General features: G+C 42.8%; 1 protein-coding gene across 2 annotated transcripts in view; it reads left to right on the top strand.

The window, feature by feature from the left end:
* The window catches only part of TSHZ1 (teashirt zinc finger homeobox 1), a 634,721-nt gene that overhangs the window by 22,056 nt on the left and 589,707 nt on the right, over positions 1 to 22,958 (top strand). The window contains exons 2-3 of one of the 2 annotated variants that reach the window (XM_044242800.1): positions 5,097 to 9,822; positions 15,081 to 15,195. In XM_044242800.1, the coding sequence (XP_044098735.1) occupies positions 5,154 to 9,822; positions 15,081 to 15,195 (4,784 nt within the window). In that variant the 5' untranslated portion in view covers positions 5,097 to 5,153. The remainder of the gene's footprint in view (positions 1 to 5,096; positions 9,823 to 15,080; positions 15,196 to 22,958) is intronic. The other variant, XM_044242801.1, reaches the window with a different exon arrangement.

Raw genomic sequence — 22,958 nt, 5'->3', positions numbered from 1 at the left:
CATGGATGTCACATGGCTCCTGATAGAACAAGAGCCTGGTGAGGGCGAAGAACGCACGGGCAGCACGTTAGTGCCCCTCTTGCGGTTGGCCCTCAGTGTGTTTGTTGAGTGTGCAGTATTCTTTCTCGGTAAAATGAGATGTTGAATTATTTCATCACTTTAAAAAATCAGTTGGGCGATAACAAGTGTAGAAATATTTTCTTCTTTTGTTTTAAAAATTTTGGAGACATTATATAGAATATAATAAAGGGTTTTATTATTCTGTGTGCGTGTATTAATGCAGCTGTCACTCTTCTGTCTGAAAAAATGGAGTCGTGTGTTGTTCCATCATTAGAACATTCACACTGCAGAGGTGTACGTGTGTGAGTCCCCCTAAGTCAGCGTTTGTTCTATACGTACACTTCATAGGTGAAGCTCCTGCTAGTGTCCACAGTGAAGGCAGTATGGTTGTGTGTCCGAGCCATGTTGGAAGGGAAAGAGGTAGTTGGACTCCTCATTGAAAGGAAGAGAACTCACACCATTTTAGAGAAAACACTAAAAAATGTTAAACATAGGTTATGTTAGGGACATTTTCAAACATGTACATATACAGATATATACACAAGTTGATAGGATTATATTCAATATAAATTGAAATTTATATATAAATATAAATCATATATAAATATATAAAAATATATAACTATATATGAATATAAATCAATATAAATATTGATTTCAATATTCAAATATTGATTTCAGTATTCAATATTCAATTTCAAAATATTGATATCAATATAAAAATCAATATAAAATGTATATTGATTAAATTCAATATACATTGACTTTCCATGTAACTGTCTGTCAGCATTAATCATTATCAGCACATAGCCTTCACTGTGCCCCTCTGCTGGACTGCTTTGAAGTACGTCTCAGACATTTTTCATTTTACCTGTAAATACTTGGAGAAGATGGGGTGCCTGGGCGGCTCAGTGGGTTAAAGCCTCTGCCTTTGGCTCAGGTCATGATCCCAGGGTCCTGGGATTGAGCCCCACATTGGGCTCTTTGCTCAGCAGGGAGCCTGCTTCTCCTCCCTACCCCCCACCTGCCTCTGCCTACTTGTGATCTCTCTCTGTCAAATAAATAAAGTCTTTAAAAAAAAAAAACTTGGAGAAGAGACATTTATTACATCACAGTGAGGTATTTGTTTATTCTAGTACCTTATATGTGCTTGGAATTGTTCTAGGCTCTTTGGATGTAAGGGTGGATAAAAGAAACCATGTCCTTATATTCTAGCATGGAGGGACAGGAAATACACCAGGCATACAAATAACCACAATAGGAAAAACACTGATTGCATCAATATTTAAAACTTTTGCTTATCAAAATACATTAGCAAAATAAAAAGAGAAAATATTTGTGAAACCTGTATCTGACAAGTGATTTATATTCAGAACACATAAGCAACTCCTGGTTCAGTAACAAAAGAGGCGACCTGTATAAGATGTGGGCAGAAGGCTAGTGAACATCTCATAAAGCACACAGCAAAGTATTCAGGGCCATCAGCAGTCATCAGCGAAGTGCAGATGAGAGCCATACACACAACCAGGATGACATAAATTGAAAAGACTGGCAGCATCAAATATTGGTGAAAATGTGTGCATCAGTCAAAATGCTTGACATTGCTGGTCGCTGTGTAAGAAGCTCAGTCAGTTTCTCAGAGGATTAGCGTACACATTTGTCCCTGTAGTCCAGCCTTACTACCCCGAGGTATTTACACAAAAGGAATGAACATATATGTTCATAAAAATACTTGTCTGAGAGTATTCATGGTGGCTTTGTCCTAAGAGCCAAAGAAGGGTCCGTCCACGGAATTGTGGTGTACCTGTACAACGGGACATGCTCTCACTGGGGGTGGGATGTGCGTACTCTTCGTATATGCAAGAGACACTGTGTTGAGCAAAAGAAGGCAGACCCTCTCCCTGCAAAAGGCCTATTGTCTGATTCCATTTCTGTGAACTTCTGGGACAGGTGAAACTAATTCATTGCAGAAGACTGGGCAGTGGTTTCCTCAGGGAGAGAGGGGAAGTTATCAGGAGTGAGTGTGAGAGGCAGGAGACAATTTTTTGGGAAGATGGCGTGGTATCTATCTTGATAGGGACACCCATGAGGGACCCCGTGTAGGTCTCTGGGCTTCTCTTTCTGGTGTTTCTCCTCTTTCTGACTCTGCCCAACAGATTCTAGCTGCCCTTCAACTCTATTGGAAGATCCCTGGGCTCTGTCTGGGATCCCCATTGCTGTGCTGTGGCCTGGGTCCTTTTCTCCGGGCTATAAACTGGGACTCCTTTTCTTTTGTAGCTCATCTCTGATCACCATAGTGTAGTTTCTGCTGTCCGAAGTGTTATGCTGCTCTTTCATAGATTTTGCCTGATTTTTTTGTTGTTGTTGTTTCGTTCTGTTTTCCTTTTTTAGTTGTTTCATGTGCAAGAGTAAATCCAGTTCCTTGACTCTTCTTGACTCGAAATGGACGTTCTGGACTGGGCAATATTTCTACTAAAAAAAAATTGTCCTACCGTTTATAATGTAAGGCAGAGATTTTGTGTTGTTCTTTGCCGTAATTCCAGTATCTACAACCAAGAATACTTGGCTTATGGTAGGGACTTCATGACGTTTTGGGGACAGATGCATGATTCATCCCCCCCCCCCGCCGTTTACGCTTTAATTACGAATGTTGAATAGCAGAACTAATGCTTTATTTAAAGGAGCATTTTCTAAAGGGTCCTTTGGAATGACTGGTCTCTTGATTCTTTATAACTAATGAGTTCTATAATGAAGTTGGTTTGGGAAATGCTTATGTGCTGAAACATCCTATGGTAAAGAAACTTTGGTTCAAACCAGAGTTGCTTAAATGTATTTGACCAGAGGTTTATCTTTCCTGCCCAAACATCTATTAACTTCTTACTGAATTTATATTTTCTGGATCACATCTTGAGAAATGGTAAATATCTTGTAAGTGTAATAAAACTATATACATTTATCTTTTTTACTCTTTTACAAGAATGGTACACTGTTCTTGTAAGACAGTTAAATAGAAGATGCTTTTGTGTTGTAGGTTATATATGACAATTTGTGTATTTTTAAGCAGCTTTATTGAGATACCATTTGAACTACAGTTTAATGGATTTAAGTATGTTCATGGACATGTGCAACCATTACCACAGGAAATTTTAGAACACGTTCATCACCTCAGAAAGAAACTCTATGATCTGTAGCTTTCACCCCGTCTTGCCCTCCTTCCCCAGCCCTAAGGACCCACTGGCCTGCTTTCTATAGCTATAGATATACCTATTTTGGACATTTCCAGTGAAAGTAATCCTATGCTGTGTGGTCTTTTGTAGTTGGCTTCTTTCAGTTAGCATTTCCAAGGTTCACACATACTGTGGCATATGTCAATACCATTCCTTCATATGGCTGAATATTCCATCGTGTGGGTATGGATATACCTCATTCAGTTTTTCTGTTAATCCATTGATAAACATTTGGGCTGTTTCCACCCCCCTGGCTATTAAGACTAATACTGCTGTAAACATTTGTGTACAAGTTTTCACAAGGACGCATATTTGCACTTCTCTTGGCCGTATACCTGGAGCAGAACTCATGGGCCGTATGGTGGCTCCATGCTTAGTCATTTGAGGAACCGCCAGACTCTTTTCCAAGTGGCGTCACCGTTTTACATCCCCTACGAGCCTTTGTGTGATTGGTCTGATGTCTCCACATCCTCACCAACACTTGTTACTGTCTGACGTGTTGATTCTAGCCATCCTAATGATTATGAAATGGTATTGCATTATGGTTTTGATTTGCATTTCTCTAACGCGTACTGACAGAGTATGTTTCATGTGCTTTTTGGCTGTTTGTGTATCTTCTTTGGAGAAATGCATAGTGAGCCCCTTTGCTCATTTAGAAATTGGTTCATCTTTTTATCATTGCGTTGTAAGAGTTCTCTATATGTTCTAGATTAAGCCCCGTGTTGGGTAGATGATTGCAAAATGTTTTTCCTGCTTTGTGGATTGTTTTTTTACTTTCTTGATTGTGGCCGATGAAGCACACAGTCATTTGAAATTTTTAATTTTGCTAAAGCCCAGTTTATTCCCTTTTTCTTCTGTTGCTCATGCATTTGGTATCACATAAATATATTTTGTTCTCTGCTTTAAGCAGTGTCAGAGCAACAGCCATTATTGGGTTTGTTGTTATGAAAAAATTAAATAGATAAAATAGTTATCATTAGCTTTGAGGCCATAATATTGGATGGTTTTTTATTCATACGAAATCCAGTGGCATTTGGCTAAAAATTCCAGTCCTGGTGTAAAGTAAATGGAAAATGATAGGTTTTAATTGAATTAAATAGCATAAGGAAAAATAAAATCATTATTATTGATATTAAAGCATTTTATTCAGTGAAATTCTCCCCCCGCCCCCCGCATTTGCTTCGTTAATCCTGCTCTCCTGCGGACGTTTCCGCGGGTGCCGAGCCTTCAGCGAGCGCCGCGTGGCTGTCGGGTGAGGAAACCGGGCCTGGCGCTGGGAAGGGAGGAGCTCTGCGCCGGCGCGAGAGCGCGCAGGGCCGCGGCGGCGGCGGCGGCGCGGCGAGGAGGGACCGAGGACGAGGACGTGCTTAGAAAATCAGGGGGAGGCGAGGCGCGTCGCCGCAGGGAAGGGAGGACGCTTGCGCGGGGCCTCGCCCTCGGGCTGCAGACTGCGGAGCGGGCCGCGTCCCGGCGCGTGTCACAGCGGGTTGTTGCGTCGGCTTCACGGACCGGGGTTCGGCTTCCCCGTCGGAATCCCAGCGGCGGCCGTGCGCCGGCGGGGAGCGGGGCTCGGGCCGGTGCCGCGAGCCGGCGAGGCCTCTTCCCGCGCAGACTCGCCGAGGCCCCGCGCGGGCGCCGCTCCCGGCCCTGACGAAGGCCTGGCCGTGCGGCCCTGCCGGCCGCGTGCCCCGCTCGGTGTGCAGGGAGGCTCCGGCGGCGACGGGCCCTCGCGCGCGTCACCCCGGGCGGGCTCCGGACGAGGCTGTGTGTCCCGTGCGCGGCCTGACCCGCTGTCTGTTTTCTGCGCAGGTGGCGAGCGCCCGGTGAGCCGCGCCAGGCCGCGGTCGCCTCAGCACGTCGGCGGCCATGGATGCGGAGAAGAAGCCCGAGAGCGAGGACGATGAAAACAGGAGCAGAGGAGCCCACGCCACAGGTTCCTCACCGCGCCCCGTAGCCCGCGGGCCCGTGTGCGACGGGACAGCACGTGCCTCAGAGCCTCCCACCGGCAAGAGAGGCTTCCCGCGCGTCCCCGTCCCCGCGGCGGCGGCCGGACACCAGCGCGCGTCCAAGCGGCTGCGGCTGTCCGCGGGCGCGGGGCCCCCGGAGCCCGACGAGCCGCGCGCTCCCGAGCCGCGCGCTCCCGGCCCAGACACTTCCGAGGGCCCCACCCCGGACGTGCCTGCCCCACCCGGCGAGATCGCGAAGGAGGCGCTCCTCACTGAGGGCCCGGCCGGCCGCCCTTGTCCTCCCGGGGCCTTCTCCGCTCCTTGCGGTTTTAGCCCTAGTGCTGCGGTGTCTCCGAAGACAGACCCTGACGACGAGTCTGCTCAGGACGCGGTCTCCTGTGACGCGGAAAGAGGCTCTCCTCTCCCCCGGACAGAGACCAGTGTGGGTTGTGCCGCCGGACACGTGGAGCCGGTTCTCAAGTGCAGCGTTTGCGGGCATCTGCTCTCCTCTTGCTCGGACGAGGAGCCGCGCGCCGAGGGCCCCACGCAGCAGGCGGCCGGCCCCGCGTGCTGCCGCTGCGGCCACGGGGCGGAGAGCGGCGCCGCGCTGCGCGTGCACGCGGGCCCGACGCCCGGGCCGCAGCCGGTCTTCTCGTGCGAGCTGTGCGGCTTCCAGTGCGCGCAAGAGAACCTGCTGAACGCGCACTACCTCGGCAAGACGCACCTCCGGCGCCAGAATCTCGCTGCTCGCGGAGGATTTGTGCAGATCTTAACAAAACAGCCCTTTCCCAAGAAACCGTGTACCCTGGGAACAAAAAACGTTCGCGTAAAACCCAGACCTGCTAAACCCGCGGCGAGGACCAGTGATCCCAGAGGCGCACGGAACGCGGGAAGCAAACTCCACGACGTCCGAGGAGGCGTGTGCAAGCAGAGTGGAGGCGGCGAGCTGCTCGTTGAAATGACGCCGTCCCGGAGCACTCCGTCCGAAAGAGTAGAGATGGTTGAAGAAAACGTAACTTCCGTGGGGATAGCTCGAAGCCCTGAAAACCAGAGTAAAAGCAAAAAGATAGCAGCGTTGGTAAGCTCAGGGGGTCTCTTCAACAAGTTGGAATCTACCAGAAGTACCGTCCAGGCAGCGCACGGCGTCTGTGCCAGCCCGAGACCAAGACCCGAGCGCAGCGTCCTCCTGCTGGGCGGTGGCTTCCGACGACGAACTGGCACGTTTACCTTCAAAGGCCAGGCCAAGAAAAGGCTTAATCTTTTAGGAATGAGTAAAAGAGCAACTAATGACCCCCCGAGGTTGTGTATGAAACACTTTAGAACGCAGGTGAAGACCAGTGAGACGGAGTGTGTGGCCAAACTTGGAGAAGCAGGCGGCAGTGTGCGCAGTCTGCGTGTGACTTCCTCGGAAACCCCGGGCCTGATGCGGGACAAAGGGAGCTCCCCTGTCATGTGCTCCGGCGGCTCTGCGACAGCGAGGCCGGCTGCTGATCACCAGATATGTGCTCGTACAGACTGTGGTCACGGAGCGCTAAATAGGAGAGGCGTGGGGAGCCATGGGGAGAGGGGCCCTGCGGGAGAGGCGAGGCTTTGCTGCCAGGCATGTGTTTTTTCCAGCACGTCGAGGGGGGACCCTGATAAGCATTTGCACAACCGCCAGCATCAGCACACTGCCGCTGGCCTCAGGTGTCAGTGCTGTTCGTTTATTTCTGAGCATGAACTAAATCTTAGAGACCACATGAAGGAAAAGCACAATATGGGTTGTTTTTGCACTCCTTGCAGTCTCTTCTTGTCTGAGAAAGACGTGGAAGAACACAAAAAAACCGAGAAGCATATTCGTTTGTTGGTTCAACCAAAGACTTCCCAGTCATTTAACAGTGATTTGGCTTTACAGACTTTATCCTTAAGTACTTTAGAATCAGAAGATACAAAAGGTCCTATGAATGAGTCTGTAGCTCAGGAAGAACCTTCTAAGTCCAGGGCAAGCCATGGGCACGAAGTGAGGCACTCCAGTAAGCCTCAGTTTCAGTGTAAGAAGTGTTTTTATAAAACGCGGTCTTCCACTGTTCTCACAAGACACATCAAGCTCCGGCATGGCCAGGACTATCACTTTCTTTGTAAAGCATGCAATCTTTACTCGCTCAGCAAGGAGGGAATGGAGAAGCACATCAAGAGAAGCAAGCATCTGGAAAACGCCAAGAAAAACAACATTGGCTTAAGTTTTGAAGAATGTATTGAAAGGGTGTGTATAGGTGCAAATGACAAAAAAGATGAGTTTCACGTTTCCGGAAACGGAAGGATCGAAGGCCACGTAGAAGGTGTGCGGTTGCAGGAGCATTCCTATCTGGAAAAGAGCCTACTGACTACCAAGGAAATGCCACAATCTGGTGTAACGACCAAAGAGGGTGAGGTAGCTTTGACCACTACTCCAAAGAGAGGGAGACCCAAAGGTAACATCTCGCGGACATGCTCTCACTGTGGTCTCTTGGCCTCTAGTATTACAAACCTGACTGTTCACATTCGACGAAAACACAGTCACCAGTATAGTTATTTATGCAAAGTGTGTAAGTATTATACTGTAACTAAGGGAGATATGGAGCGCCACTGTGCCACTAAGAAACATAAAGGACGTGTAGAAATAGAAGCAAATGGCAAGCAGAGTTCAGATATCGTTGTTGGCCCCGAAGGGGGTAACCTTGAAGCCTGTAGAAGGAATGCCATTTCAGCAGGTTCAGATGAACTTGCTCATAGGTCAGCTGAATCAGATACCTCCACTTCAGAAAAGCCAGTGCTAGAGCATGGAAATCCAGCTGAAGTCGAAGTTGAAAATGTATTTCATTCTACAGATGGGGAAGTCCACAGTCAGCTTTCTGATAAAAAGGAACAAATGTCTCTAGAACCAGAGGACCCTCTCCAGCAGGCGGATGCTTGCTCCCAGAGAGACGTGACGGGTTCGAGTGATAACAAGTGTATACACTGTGAGTTTAATGCTCACTCTTCTGCTTCTCTAGAACTCCACATAAAACGGAAACATACAAAAGAATTTGCTTTTTATTGCATGGCCTGCGATTACTATGCTGTGACTCGTCGAGAGATGACTAGGCATGCAGCCACAGAAAAACACAAGATGAAAAGGCAGTCTTACCTGACCTCTTCTGACACAGAAGTGTCCAGAAACATCATTATCTCCGAAGAGCAACATCAACACAATTCTGAAGAATATCAGATAATTTCAGACGAGCCATCTGAAGAAGTTCTGAAATCTAAAAGTACTGCTGATTGTTGTGTTTTGGATGAGGACACTAATTTAGATGTGTCTAAGGTCCTCCATGCTCCTACCTCCGTGGAGATTGAAACTGAAGAAGAATCTAATCTCAGTGAAGACCATTCCTTTTGTGAAACTTTCCAACAGACTCTGGCCAAGGATAAAGCTCTGAAACCCGAGGAGATGGTGCCCCTTAATATTTCCTCTAATTGTGGTTCCCCAAGCAGATTTCAGAATGAAAATTCAGGAAGCTCAGCTTTGGATTATGAGGCGGTAGAGAGAGTCCACAGCACGCTGGATGAGCCTGGAGATGAGAGCACACGCAGTAAGAGCGATGTCGGCCAGGCAGGGGAGAATATAGATAATGCCCCTAGCAAACCTGGATGTCCTGGAGGTCTTGGGGGAGGGCATCTGGCTGAAGGCACCATCCCTGCTGTGATGACAAGGACAAGGCAGGAGCTGAACCTGGAGAGCGATGGTCAGAACGAAGTTGGGAGTGTGCAGAGTTCAGAGGATTTGAAAGATACTCGAGAAGACCCCGTTCTGGAGAACAAGGAAATCCTGTTGAATTCCCAACAGGAAACTAAAATTATTTTGGAAGAGGATGGCCCAGCTTCTGATAGTGCAGTTGAAAGTAATGACATTTATGAGACTATAATCAGTATTGATGACAAAGGACAGGCCATGTATAGTTTTGGCCGGTTTGATTCTTCCATAATAAGGATCAAGAACCCTGAAGATGGAGAGTTGTTAGACCCGCCGGAAGAGGGTCTGGTCACAACAGGTGTGAGGATTAGTGAGTTGCCCTTTAAAGACTGTGCTCAAGGCGTGAAAAAGAAGAAATCTGAAGGCGGTTCCTTTGGTGAATCCACACGAATTCGTTGCGATGATTGTGGCTTCTTAGCAGATGGTTTGAGTGGACTGAATGTTCACATAGCCATGAAACACCCTACAAAAGAGAAACACTTCCATTGTTTACTGTGTGGAAAGTCGTTCTACACTGAGAGCAATCTCCATCAGCATCTGGCCAGTGCAGGCCACATGAGAAACGAGCAGGCCAGTGTAGAGGAGCTTCCGGAGGGAGGGGCGACTTTTAAATGTGTCAAGTGTACGGAACCCTTTGATTCAGAACAGAATTTATTTCTGCATATTAAAGGGCAGCATGAAGAACTGCTCCGGGAGGTGAACAAGTACATAGTGGAAGACACTGAACAAATCAACCGCGAGAGAGAAGAAAATCAGGGGAACGTTTGCAAGTACTGCGGGAAGCTGTGTCGGAGTAGCAACTCGATGGCTTTCCTGGCGCACATCCGCACCCACACAGGTACGTACCCCTCCGCGGACCCGCGTGGGCCGCCAGGCGCAGACGAAGGGCAGCATGGTCTGTTTATCCCATTCAGATAGGGAGTCCCCGCTGCATTTGCTTGGTGGCCCGCCCCCTGGCTCACGTGACCCTGCTGGGTGGCACTCCCAACATGTGCCATAAGTCAATGTTGACACTGGACGTTTCTGAAGCTGATTAAGGCTTAATGATTCTAGGGCAGGTTTTTTGACACATTTTTCATTTTATCAAAAAGCCTTGCCCCTCACATGCCTTTGCTGAAGTCCTGTCTCTTAACAGCTTTCCAGTTGCTTCTGAGTCCTGATTGTTTGGTTTTGCAAGGTAGCTGTTAAGTGGCTCTGTGGGTTTCCAAGGACATATTAATTGGCTTTTGAGGAATGAAATAATAAACATTTTCTTAGAATTTTAGGGATTTAAAATTATTCATTTGCAGATGGTTTATATCGAAAAGTGTAACTCCCAGGCACTGAGATTCTACTTTAAGGGATCAAGATTAGTGAACACTTTTCAAAGTTAATATGTCCTAGGGATTTGGTTTTCACGAAGGCAGCACCTGATTTAGTTTCTGTGCTCTGTCAAATGTAGTGTTCCATTTTAATGTTTAATTTGGGGTGGAAATTTTTTTTAAACTTTTTTTTTTGTGGAAAATGCAAAAGCCACTGTTCTAAATTTATGTAAAAATTCACTGCACTGTTTCTATAAACCTGCCATACATTCTTTATTTTAAATAGACAGCTTTTCTAAATCATTGTGCTCTGCTTAGACAAGTTCTGTCTCCATGGTTGAATTTATGAGTGGATTTGAATAATAAATTCACATTTCAATGAACATATTTTCATTAAAACTGTAAGGTTTATTTTACTGTACTTTTAAATAATGGCTTATTATTAAAGCTATACTTTAAATTCATGCAGTTTTTGAAACTTAGTGCTTGGTTACAAGGAGGAAGACAAAAGAGTATGAAACATTACTAGTTTAGGGAGATTAAAGATAGATAAAACTTTTCCTTTGAAGAAAATAAGAGGGCAACCTGCATAAGATTAATCCAGGTAAATACAAACATTGTACTCTTGGCCCCAACTCTTCAAACAGTGAAGCTATTGTTGGGAAATAAATCCAAATACAGATTTCTTGGCATTATTAATACCTCTGTCGGTACTGTGTTGCTTACTTTAGGGAGTTTTCTGGCTTTTAGAAGTCAGGCTTGTTCACGTGTGTAGAAGGTATGTACTTTCTTAATATGCCCTCTAAAGGCAGATAAAAACTGAATAAAACTAAGAGGAAGATGCTAATGGACCTCTTTTTAGAATTCTTTATGCAACTGTCTGGTCAAGACATGTTGCTTATAATTGATGTGTCCATTACTTGAATTCTCTTGTAATTATAGTCAATAAGTCTTGTAAATGTGTTAAAGCTCACTAAAAGCATACAAATTCAAGAACAGAGTAAGGCTAATAATTTAAAATAATCAATGTAGGCATTTCAGCACTTAATTTCCCTTGTGTGTTGATAGCTGATCATTCTTAATCCATTAAGATTTATTTAGTCGTTTACAATGCAAAATAGGTTTGCACTGGTCACTTGTGCCATTTGAAAACGTCCACTAGGTTAAGTGCGGAATGTAGTCCATTAGTCTTCCTTGACTATATGTATTAATTGCATTTAAAATCAAGTTAATGTGGATGTGAAAGTGAGGTAACTATCAATATGTGACAAAGTAACCCTACTTATATAAGTTACATCATTGATTGTAACATTTAGTAAAAGTTAGCATACTTTTTAGCATCTTCTGTTGGGCTTATCAGCAAGTACATTTTTATTGTGTCCCAAAGCACCACAAAGAGCCTTGCTCCTCAGGACATGAGGCCTATCTACCCTTGCAGTTTTGTAAGCCACTTTCTGGGGGATGTTGCTTTCCTGGTTTTAACCCAGGGTTTTTTTTTTTGTTTGTTTGTTTTGTTTTTTTTTTTCCTTCCTTGGGGCATCTTAAAATGAATTGCTTTTCTGATAATTTGGTTATGCCCATGAAGTAGTAATGCAGGGACTGTTATTGATGATTAACTGGAAAAGGACTTACTCTTCTAATTCCTGTTTTCATATTTTGTGATTTACTCTCTATTTTATGTCACCTTTTCTTCCCGTCCTTAGCACGATAAAAACAGCATTCAAAGAAATAAACGAGTTTTGGTTATTAAGAATTGTAGGAGAAAAGCACCCAAGAGTTTCTGTGCCTTTGCTTGTATGAAGTCATCAGCATGACCAGAAAGAGCCGTGTCGCCTTTCCCCTTACGTTAGGAACGCAGTAACAGCTGTTCACTTTCTCTCCTGTGTTATTCTGTTGGGTAGAGCTTCCCTTTCATAGGACGTGGCTGGCAGAGGTCATTAAACAAGAAGACTGTCGGAAGCCCTTCATTTGATGCTCTGAGCACACGCAGTCACTTGTGCTGTTTGGAAATGTTCAGACGCAAGGAGATAGGGAGTTGTGTGATTTCACTGAGAAGGTCTCACGTGAGGGTGGGTGGTGTTTGGCTTCGTATGTATCTGATAGTTTAGAAGCTGAATCCTCTTGTGAAGAGATGGCGAGGACAGTTGGTGCGTTGACTCCAAGCCTAGCGAGAGGCTGGGCTGCGCTCTGTTCCCTCTTCATCTCTGCGGCCCGGGCGCAGTGAAGGAAGGAGTGAAGGATGCAGCCAAGTGTTGAGTGTTTGTGGGGGGGCTGCAGCCTTGAGGCTTTGTGGAGCAGCAGTAGATGATGGGTTCCATACATTCTTTAAGATGTGAAGTTTGAGTATCATTTTTTAAATGTTCATCTCATATCCATGTATGCAAAGCAGTTAACTGTGAGTGATGGTGATGAACGGCTGTTGTAGTTCTTGGTGAAGATTTAGTTTTAAAAATCTTGGGAATTCTTTTGGTAAAGTTGTAAGATTCCAGAAAGCTGGAGAGTCTCTTTTCTTTTTTTTTCCCTTTCAGAAAACCTCAGAGGCCAGATTAAAAGAAGAAAACCTACTGAGGATAATGCTGTTCCTACGAATGGAACTATTCAAAATCGTGTTGACAGTTTATAATAATCATGATAACCCTTGCAAGAAAAATTTAGAAATATGTGGCTTTAGGATTTTCGCCTTATAAACAGTATGCCTGGATTCATTTTGGGATGTGCCTCGCAGACTTTAAACTGGGAACATGAATAGAAAAAAGAGGATCTTTCTTTTTCCTTGGGCAGAAAAGTATTATCTCCACTTCCCTGGAATTTTTCTGGCACAGAAAGATGTTAACATGGTCTCTTCTAATATGTGAAAAATAGTCAGGAGCTCCGTGATTTCTGCACGAAAGCAGTCAACAGAATAACTCATTTATGTGTTGCCAGTACACTAGCAGTGAGGAACGCAAGCTGTCCACTAAGGAGCCATGTAGAGTGACTTGAAAGGTCTGTACCCCGCCCCTGTGGCACCTTTGTCCCATAGGAGGGACTCCTCACAGTGCAGTGCAGGGGCAGCGTGAGGAAAAGCTAGATCCACAGATTTGAAAGGCTTTCACCAAAACATTTTGCAAATGTTGAGAGCTCTATTTTGTTTGCTTGGAGTCCTGATGTTATTGTTAATTAATAATTTCCTAAATGCCTTATTACCTTGGATGCATTTCAGTTTAAAGTGTAGGTAAATTGCTTCTTCTCACTCTTCTCTTTTCTGTGTCCCTTTATAGAATTCTGTGTGGAGATGAAATGTTTCCAGGTAGTGATAAGCTTAGTTTTATCAGAATCATTTAAATAAACTGTAGTTTCTAATGTGATTGATAGAATGTGATTGCTGTAAGCTGCAGTCTCAACCTGCTTTTGACATTTAAACATATAAAGCTGACTAGATATAACCATTCAGGTGCTAAATATATTTTACATCTACTTCTAACAGTAGAAATGGAAGTATTAAGAGATCTGGCTTCATTGTCATTGAACTGTGAAATATTCAACCTTGTCTGCCCGTGCTTAGTACTGTTGACTTTTTTATTTCTGTTAGAAGATTAAAATTAAATGCTTCACTTTTTTTGTCAGCTTTTGGGAATTAAATTGAAATTTAAGACTCTAAAATTTTTTACTGAGTGCTTCAATTTCAACAAAGTATTCTTGGAGGATTTTTTTTTCAAGGGCACTGCACAAAGGTTCATTGATCAAATATGATTTATTGCAATTTTTTTTATTTGAGCTCTTTTTGTATATTTATTGAAGTTCACATATATCACATTCTATCTAACTATATCAGAAGAGGTATTTCACCAAATAGGTACTAAACATGGTACGAAAGATCTGGAAGACATATTGGACTGATTTTTATGATTTTGATTTATTTATTTAGGGACTTAGTGGTTAGAAAATTGAAAAGCAGTATATGCATGTTGTTCTTCCAGGAGAGTTGCTTCTCATTAATGTGGGTTAGGGTCACCTGTTAGTAACTCTGTCCCAGGTACAGTCTGCCTATTCCTGGTACTAGGTTTGTCCTTGTTGAAATGATTTTGTTTTCTCATATTTGAGTGTAGGTTAATCTTTGTGAAATTAAAAAAAATTGTGGTACTGTGCTTCTTATATTGATATATTTGTTCTTGAAATCAATAAATAAAACATCAGTACTGCTGGTTTGCAGAATCATCACAGATTTCTGACTATAAAATGATCATAAAAGCAAATAACTTATCCACTATATATTCTTACATTGTGTGCTATTAAAATAGTAGTGTAGTGAATCATTTGGGATAAATGTCAGAAAAAAATTTGAAATGCCATTCTTAATGTGAGTAAATTCAAAGCTGCAGAAATATGAGGAACAGAGGTGGCCTCTGAGAAATTTATTTGATGATAAATATACTTTATAAAATATCATCTGCTCTGTATGCATTTGTTTTTATAATCCATTTTAGAAGTTGAATATTTTTGCAAATTATTAGAAAAATTTAAAATTATTTGGCTCTCCTTACCTACTTAGTACTGCTTGCCTGTATCACTTTTGACTTTGAATCTTAGAAATGTTATTGAAAGTTAGGAACACTCACTGAAACATTGAAGTTTTCTTGGTGGAATTATTATGGAATGCGAGTCTATTCCAGTTAGAAAGGAGTGCGGGTATTCCATTTTGGGGCCAGAAATTTCTAAACAGTTGAAAAGTGTGATTTAAGATCTAGGCCTCTTTTTAAACTATCAGTAAGGTATTATTCAAATTCAAATCATATTTTATGTTAAATTTACTTAGGATCAAAACCATTCAAGTGCAAGATATGCCATTTTGCAACAGCTCAGCTTGGCGATGCCAGAAACCATGTCAAAAGGCACCTTGGGATGAGGGAATACAAGTGTCACGTCTGTGGGTGAGTAAATGGAAACCATCTCCACCGCGGTGAACCAGGAAGCATGTGCAGGCCAGCCATTGTTTCAGAATTCAAAACTGATATGAGTAAGAGTGGCTAAAATTATGCATGCGTACCCTCCTTTCCATTGTTATGGTAAATTCCTTAAATACAGTTATGACATTCTTCTCCCACTTCTAATCCTCTACTGAAGATGAGCAATTTTATGGGCTACAAGGTCAATTTGAACCTGTAATCTGTAAATTGACTAAATTATAGGATGTTCATTCACATTGCCAGAGAGAACTGTAAATTCCATTTAAAGACATAAAAAAAAAACACATAATACAGCTTTAGGAGTGTATCCGTATGTATGTGTTTTTTTTTTTTCTTTTGCTATACTGCTTTAATTTTAGTCACATTAATGGCTCTTTGGAAGACTGGACATATTCCATAAGGAGAAAGGCAGAAAAAGATTTAATTTCGGACAGCTGGTTACTGATTGTTATGGGGTGAAGCTTAGATAAACGGTGTATAATGTATGTTTTTGTGTAACTTTATTTCAAAAGTTGTTGTTTTCCATTTTAACTTAACGGCTCTTCCTCTAAAGAACCATTCACAGTGTAAAAACTGTCACTCAGATGTGTTGGTTTAATAGGAAGCACTGAGATGCCTTAATGCACAACTAATTAATTTAGCAGAAATGTTTAAAAGGTTTTAAAATGCCACGACATCTGTGGTATATCATAGGACATTCAGAGCTGGATTTTAATACCCTACCTCTGATTAAAAATATATTTTAATTCCATTAATCTAGAGAAATTAACGAATAAGTGCATCATATGAAAACACTCTGTGTGGAACCTGGGAAGCCTGCAGTTCTTACAGCTGATTCCCGAAATACTGCAGGTTCAGTTCAGTTATGCAGTGTGCATGTGTTATGGTAGGTTTCCTTCTTCAGGGGAAGGTTCTTGTGGTTGGTACTACCGAGTAAATATCTTTTAAGTAAAAAACAGCTTCCGTCTTTTGTTGGTGCATTTCATTTTTTTGACCCTTAAGATAGTTTTACGAATAACTTTGCAAGCAGTTTTATTAACCATGGTCTGAGATTTATTCATTGGCAGAATTGATGGTTCAGTGACTTGCAGCTAAAGTAAATGAAGATGAACCTTTGCCCTAAAGCCCCCTGAAGATCAGTGGGAGAATGAGTTTTGTTGCTACTGATTTTAGCTGCAAGGGTCGAGTGCCAAATGGTTCATTTTAATTGCTCTAGGTCTTGGGATTTTAAAAGATACCTCATTTATTGTTTTTTTGCCATATGAGTTATAGGAAAGAGGAGGGCCAGACTCCAGTGGACATTTGCTGTTAGGAGGCAGTCAGCAGTTTCTTCCTCATTTCTTCAAAATAATTAAGCAGCTCTTGCACGCTCTATTATTAGAAATCTATTTCTGTCCTTTTTTTTTTTTTTTTTTTTTTTAATTAGGGTTACCGAGTCTGGGGAAGGAGAAGAAGAAACTTTATCAGAGAGCAGTTGCTGGCATAGTTGGCATCAAAAACAATACATGATTGATTGGCTTTGATTGTCCAGTTTAAATAGTGCACATACGGCTTAGCTCACCGCTTGCCCCCAGCACTGAAGTGTTATACCAGTGGGTTCCATGTCTGATTCCCAAGATGAAGAATTATACATACAGAGAGATGTACTGAGTTTCATACTGCTGTCCGAGAGCTCTGCCCGTTCACGTGTGTGTAGAGAAAACAATCGAGATTTCACAGTTGTATCTTTTAGCATTATGGTGGTCACTGAATTTTACTTGACTTTGAAATAATAGTTCTTTTAATTTTTTTAAGTGAAATTTGATTTAAAAGTGATGTGATGAAGATTTTCATAGGGTAGATATTTTCTCAGTGAAGCTAAAAGTTCTGAAGAATTGCAGTAAATCGAAGAAGGCCTTTTGGTCTCTGGGGTTGAAACAGAACAATAATGAGTTAGAGCTCTTTAATGGTAAAGGAAAAGCATCATAGGGCATCTGTGTTTCATGTCTTTTGAAGGGGCAGGACAATATGTAGGTGAAAAGCTAACATGAGAAGCCTGGAGGAAAGCGAGAACCGAGAATTGGCTCTCAGGTTGCTGGCGGTGGAGAGCGCTGGTGCATTAGCATTAGTGACAATGTCAATTCATTATCATTGATGGCTAAATAATCCCAGAAATGCTCAGTGGACCTATTAGTTCCTGAGCATAAGCAGCTCATGCTGCATTTCTTCATTAGCTTTCATTGCTATAAATTTTACCTTTTAAAAAAATCATTCTTTAAAAGGTGACGTGATCTTTCAGGGACATTAACTCTATAATTTTGTCACAAACAGAAGGTCCTGCACTGTGTTTTTCTTCCCGCAGTAGTCAGGACCTTCATATCTGCCCCTTTCGTTACCTGAGTTGTAAGAGATAAACTGTTCTTCAGAGAGTTCTGATTAGATAATAATGTACAGAAATAACAGAACAGGCACATTTTAAACATGAAATTATTGTTCATGCTGTTGTATTATCTTGTGTTAGTAGCCTCCTGCTTTTTTTGGAAAAAAAAAAAAAACAAAAACACCTCATATTTTATAGTGAAATAGATGAAAATGACAGTATGTTTTGTTGAATTGAGCCCTGTATTAATAGTTAGATTACTTGTAATTGACTTGTTTTTCCAGTCTTTATATAAGAAGTTTGTAGATGCTCATCAAATGTGTACCTCAAATATTTTACTAAGGCTGAGTTTGAGTTGTGTGTTAGCTACTCCCCTAACAAAGACTGCCATTTAAACTTTTACTTCATTGTTGGACCCACGCTGATTTTCTTTTATCTTAAAATGGAGCTGGAAGGTTCATCCTCTCCATCAGCAAATCCTAGCTGCACTGCAGTATGTCATGGATTTAAGTTAGTTTGTAAAGCAGCTGAACGTGCCAGGTGTCTAATTCCTGTCCGGTCGCTGGGGCTCAGAGTTCAGGCTTTCTCTCACGTTTGCCCGTGCTGTATGTGCTCATGTTGCAGTAAAAATTGCGGAAGTGTGTTGCTTTGCAGTTCCTGTGTTAAGAACCTGTAATTGGTAACTTCATTTTAAAAACCTTTGATTTTACTTTCACTTTTAGGAGGAGCAGTTTTTGAAGAGTACGGTTTCCTAGTGTTTTTCTTACGCCCGAATGTGATTTCAGGAGGAATTATACACAGTATAGGTATATGTAGAGTGAGCACTTAATGGGCAGTTCATGTGAGCATGTGCTGTGGGTCTGACATGGGGTGAGTGGGGCGAGAATAAGAAATAACAGAAAGCACCTCGATACAGAAGTTAATTTTGTTGGAAACATATGCTTAAAAATAGGTCAAACATAGCTTTTTATTGAAGCAATCATCTCTCCCTTTGGCTACTAAAAAAAAGACTTGAAATCTCAGTGGCTTACCCACACCGCGTTTTGTTAGAGCTATTTAAATTCCATCCTCTCCGTCTCTGTGTGTATATACGTGTAACAGTGTATGTAATACTGTCAGTAATAAATAGTGTTGAGGCAGTGTTGTGCTACACCTTCATTAGCTTTCACTTTTTTTGTTGCTCTCCTGGTGTCATGAAATTGTTGGTCTCCTGTTTACTATCCCCATTGTACAGATGTGTTTTTAGTGATGGACTCAGATTATGCGGTGGTAATGGTAGGCCACTGTTTCCTTTCTTTTAACTCTCCCCTTTAAAAAAAAAAAAATTCTCTGCTTTTTGCAATATCTGTTATTTTGGTTACTTTAATTTGTCTTATTTTTTTCTCTCTAGGTTGTTTTTATCAGAATGTAATAATGGTAATTTACCTCCTTCCAGCCCCTAGCCACTTCTGTTTTCTGCTTTAAAAACTTGCTTGCATGGTATTTTCCTTTAACATTGTGGCATTCAGTCTGTTTTTGTATCTCTTTTTCTCTGTTTCACTTTCCTCACATTAAAGCATTGTTTTAAATAATTTTATTACTCTTCATTGTTCTTTATGTGTTGATAATTTATTGCACTTGGGTTATTACAAATTGAACATGGTATAATAGAATTAGGTGCATAGACAGATGAAGATGTTACTGTCTCCTCATTAGGACAAGAGGGTAAACATTGATGAGCTTAGGTTACTGTGTTTTTTTTCATAACCAGTTACTTAAAAAAAAGAGACAGAGAGTGAGTTAGTAGCAAACTAGTAAGTTGCCTGTGATCTGCGGAAGCCTGGGCAGTGCTGGCTGAGTGCCGCAGGCCTCTTCACAGAGATGCTGGGATGCCTGCTCTGGGGATCGTGTTCTCTTTCTGATTGACTTCCCTGTGTCTGGTCTTGAGTCTAGTGTGTGCAGTTAAGTAGTCAAGTGGAACTTACCTAATCAGGAGAGAATAAGGGCATTTTTTTCAAGTCTGTCACCTCCACGTTCATGGAAAGATTCTAGACATTTTCTGTTGTGTATTCATGTGCTTATGAGCTGTTTATTCTTATTCGGTTTGAGAGACCTTAAATAGAAAGTTACTAATGCAGTGAAACTGTGTGTGTGTGTGGCATTACCTAGTTTTTGTGCATTAGAAGGGATCTCTATGTAGATGATTATAATGTCACTTTCTGACCTTTGCAGCTTGAATAATTGTAAATCATTGCTTCATAATGTGTCAGAGAATGTCTGTACTAGGCAATTAAATGGCAGAATATAATAGACCAAATTATTGCCTGTCATGTTTTCAACAACACAGTTAGTATTTGAGTTACACTTAATCATTACGTGCATTAGCAACTTCATCGGAATCCAGCTTCAGGCTGAGCATGAAATACATTACATTATTTAAACCTCTAATGGTACAAGTCATTTATTTGTGTTGAAGTGTACAACATGCAGAGTTTCATAAAGCAAGGAACACTTGAGAGCTTAATTTATCCAAATCAAAGTCTAAATGCAGATAAACACAAGTGGCAAAAATTAGTAATTTTTATAGGCTGGAAATATTTAAAAATACATGGTTGTGGGTAATTGTAGGCAGCAGGAATAAATTAAAATCACTATTTTTAGTCTGCTCTGAGAACTAAAGCTGTGTGTACCTAAATCATTAAAAGCCCCCTGGAATTGCATTTTTAGCTGAACAATTAATTACACCCATCATATCTACAGATGTATCCAAATAAAATAAGCATTTGGTTTGGCTGGTTGTTTTGGCTAAAGAGATATAGATAGAAAGAGTTTGTTTTAGGTTGTGGCATGAATTATGCTTGTAACAGCATAAAATGCAGCATCTCTCAGTTTTGTGAAAAATTTAAATTAGCATTCAAATACTCATTGTAAAGGGCATATTACATATTTTATCTATATAATATTTTAAAGCTTTCTGTTTTATGTTATATATTTGCCTTTACTTTGAAATTTTGAAATGCGACATAGTGATTACTGTCTCTCTTCCTGTCAGGAATACAAAATTAACATTGTTAGTTTATTCCTCTGTGCTCAGGTCCTTGAAATACCATTTAGTGAATGAACATTGTTTTATGTACTTTATATACAAATCCCTCTGTAATCTGAACATCTAATAAATATCTTAGTTATGATATTAATCTAAAAAGCATTTTTTCTCAGATTCGATTCTGAGGTGTTTCACAGTGAGCTCTTGTAAATCCAGGAGAGACTTGTGGTAAGGTTAGGACGGTGGAGGAGAGACAGGAGGCTGCGTCCAGGGTCCTCACAGTGAGGGGCTTTGCCACCACTGCACCCTAGTCTCTGCATTACAGTGGTGTTTTCTGGAATTTTTTGTCATGAAAGAGTGAGGCATAGGTTTACTTCAAGGCCGTATGTATGATCAGCCGGTAATGAAGTAGAGCTCGTTGCTGTGTCGTGGTGGTGGTGTTGGAAAACACCGGCCTCTCTAAGATCTTTTCCAGTGAAAAATTCTGTCTCAGTGACTTAAGTCATTTTTGCTTTATTTTTTTGTTTTAGAAGGTTTTGTGGTGATTTTAAAATCCAGTTGTGGAATCTTAGGGTTCTTCAGCTGTCCCGATCCGTACAGTGGAATACGGGGGGCGGGGTGAGGAGCCAGTGTTCTGGGTTTCCTTTGTCCTACGATTTGGGGGTGGGGGGGTAACTTGTTTTCTCCTTCCGACTTCCTGCCCAAGTGTTTCTGAAAGCCCTTTACTTTCCAGAGGGTTTGGTCTTTGATTTGTCTAAGACTGAGTACAGGCGGTGTTGGAAATGTGGATGCGACGCACACCAAGTCACTGATTCAGGGACTCGTTTGTCTCCTGGTGGGCACATTCTTGAGACTTGCCTGTCAGCGCAGACCTAGTGACCAGGGGCTGCAGGGGCCTTGCGGTCTTGTGCTCCGAGGAGGAGAGACGGACAGGAAGAGGGACGCGCGGAGGAGTGAGAGCAAGGACAGCGGTCCACGGGGGTGCTTGGGAGCAGCAGGAGAGCCTTCCTCCAGAGCTTATGTTTGAGTTGGGTCTTACGGGTGAGGAGGTAGCACAAGGCTGATTCGGACATTTTGAGTAAATGGAACAAAAGAGCGGGGGAGTGAAGAAGGGGCGCCGGGGTGGCTCAATGGGTTGGGTCTCTGCCTTTGGCTCAGGTCATGATCCCAGGGTTCTGGGATCGAGCCTCCATGTCGGGCTCCCTGCTCCGCGGGAAGCCTGCTTCCCCCCTGCCACTCCCCCGCTTGTGTTCCCTCTCTCCCTGTCGGTCTCGGTCAAATAAATAGATAAAATCTTCAAAAAAAAAGTAGTGAAGAGTAGAATGGCACGACCTATGAACACCGCAGCAAATCCCTGGCGCGTAAGGGGCTGGTGAGGTGCCTGGGAGGAGTTTTAAAAAATATCGAGTAAACATTTACGGAACATCACTCTGTGCCAATGCGCATCGTCTTTACGGTGAAAAAGATCAAAATAACACGTGCTTCAAATGGATGGAGAAAGCGCAGGTAAAGAAAGAAATGTCCACAGCTGGCGGGACGGATGCAGGAAATTACATTTCGTCTGATACTAGCATTTGCTCTGCGGGTGGTTGGGAGTGAGTTAGGTGGCCGGGGCAGGCCCACTGGAGGCAGGGCGTGGGGCAGTTCAGCGTGGAGCCTGGTGTGTCCAGGGCCCAGCAGGACTTCAGCCCTGCCGGAGGGGAGACTGTGAAGCAAGTAGCATAGCCCCGCGCAGCCAGAGGCAGGCCCTGCCGGGCTGCCTTTGCCCACTGCTTTCCGCTGCTCCTTGACTGGTCTGCTGTCTTCCAGTTTTCTGGGTTGCTGAAGAGTCAGGGCAGGGAGGAGGTGGAGAGCTTGCGAGGAAGGCAGTCACTGCTGCAGAATCAAGGGGTGTGGGGATTGGGCACAAAGTGAGTTTTATGAGAAATTCACTGTTTGTAATTTTAAGTAGGGATGCTATTGATTGGGGATAATTGTAATGAAAACAGATTGATACCAGTTCTGTGAAACCTAAGGCAGCATCGTTCCAGATAATAATTATAAGGACATAATTATGTGGCCATGCTCCAGACGTCCATGTGTAGCTAGCACATCGGTCATGGGTGTGTTTCCATGTGTTTCCACGTGCAGTCCCTGAGGTTGGGCAGTGGAAGCTGGAGTGGGAAGCCATCAGTCTGAAAATGCATACTGTTTAGTACGTCCTTGGTTGCTTTCCTCATTTCCAAGCCCGTGAATGGTTCAGGTGCCCGTGTGCTCTGCCTCCACGTCCCCCTGCTGCTCTCCCTCGCCCCTGGAGCCCTCTGCTCCCCTTGCTGCCCTTGTTCTAGAGTTTTGGCAAGAATG

The sequence above is a fragment of the Neovison vison genome, chromosome 3, assembly GCF_020171115.1.
Source record: "Neovison vison isolate M4711 chromosome 3, ASM_NN_V1, whole genome shotgun sequence".
NCBI classification, from domain to species: Eukaryota; Metazoa; Chordata; class Mammalia; order Carnivora; family Mustelidae; genus Neogale; species Neogale vison.
The sequence above is the reverse complement of the archived record's forward strand: the minus strand, read 5'-3'. Positions and strand labels throughout refer to the sequence as shown.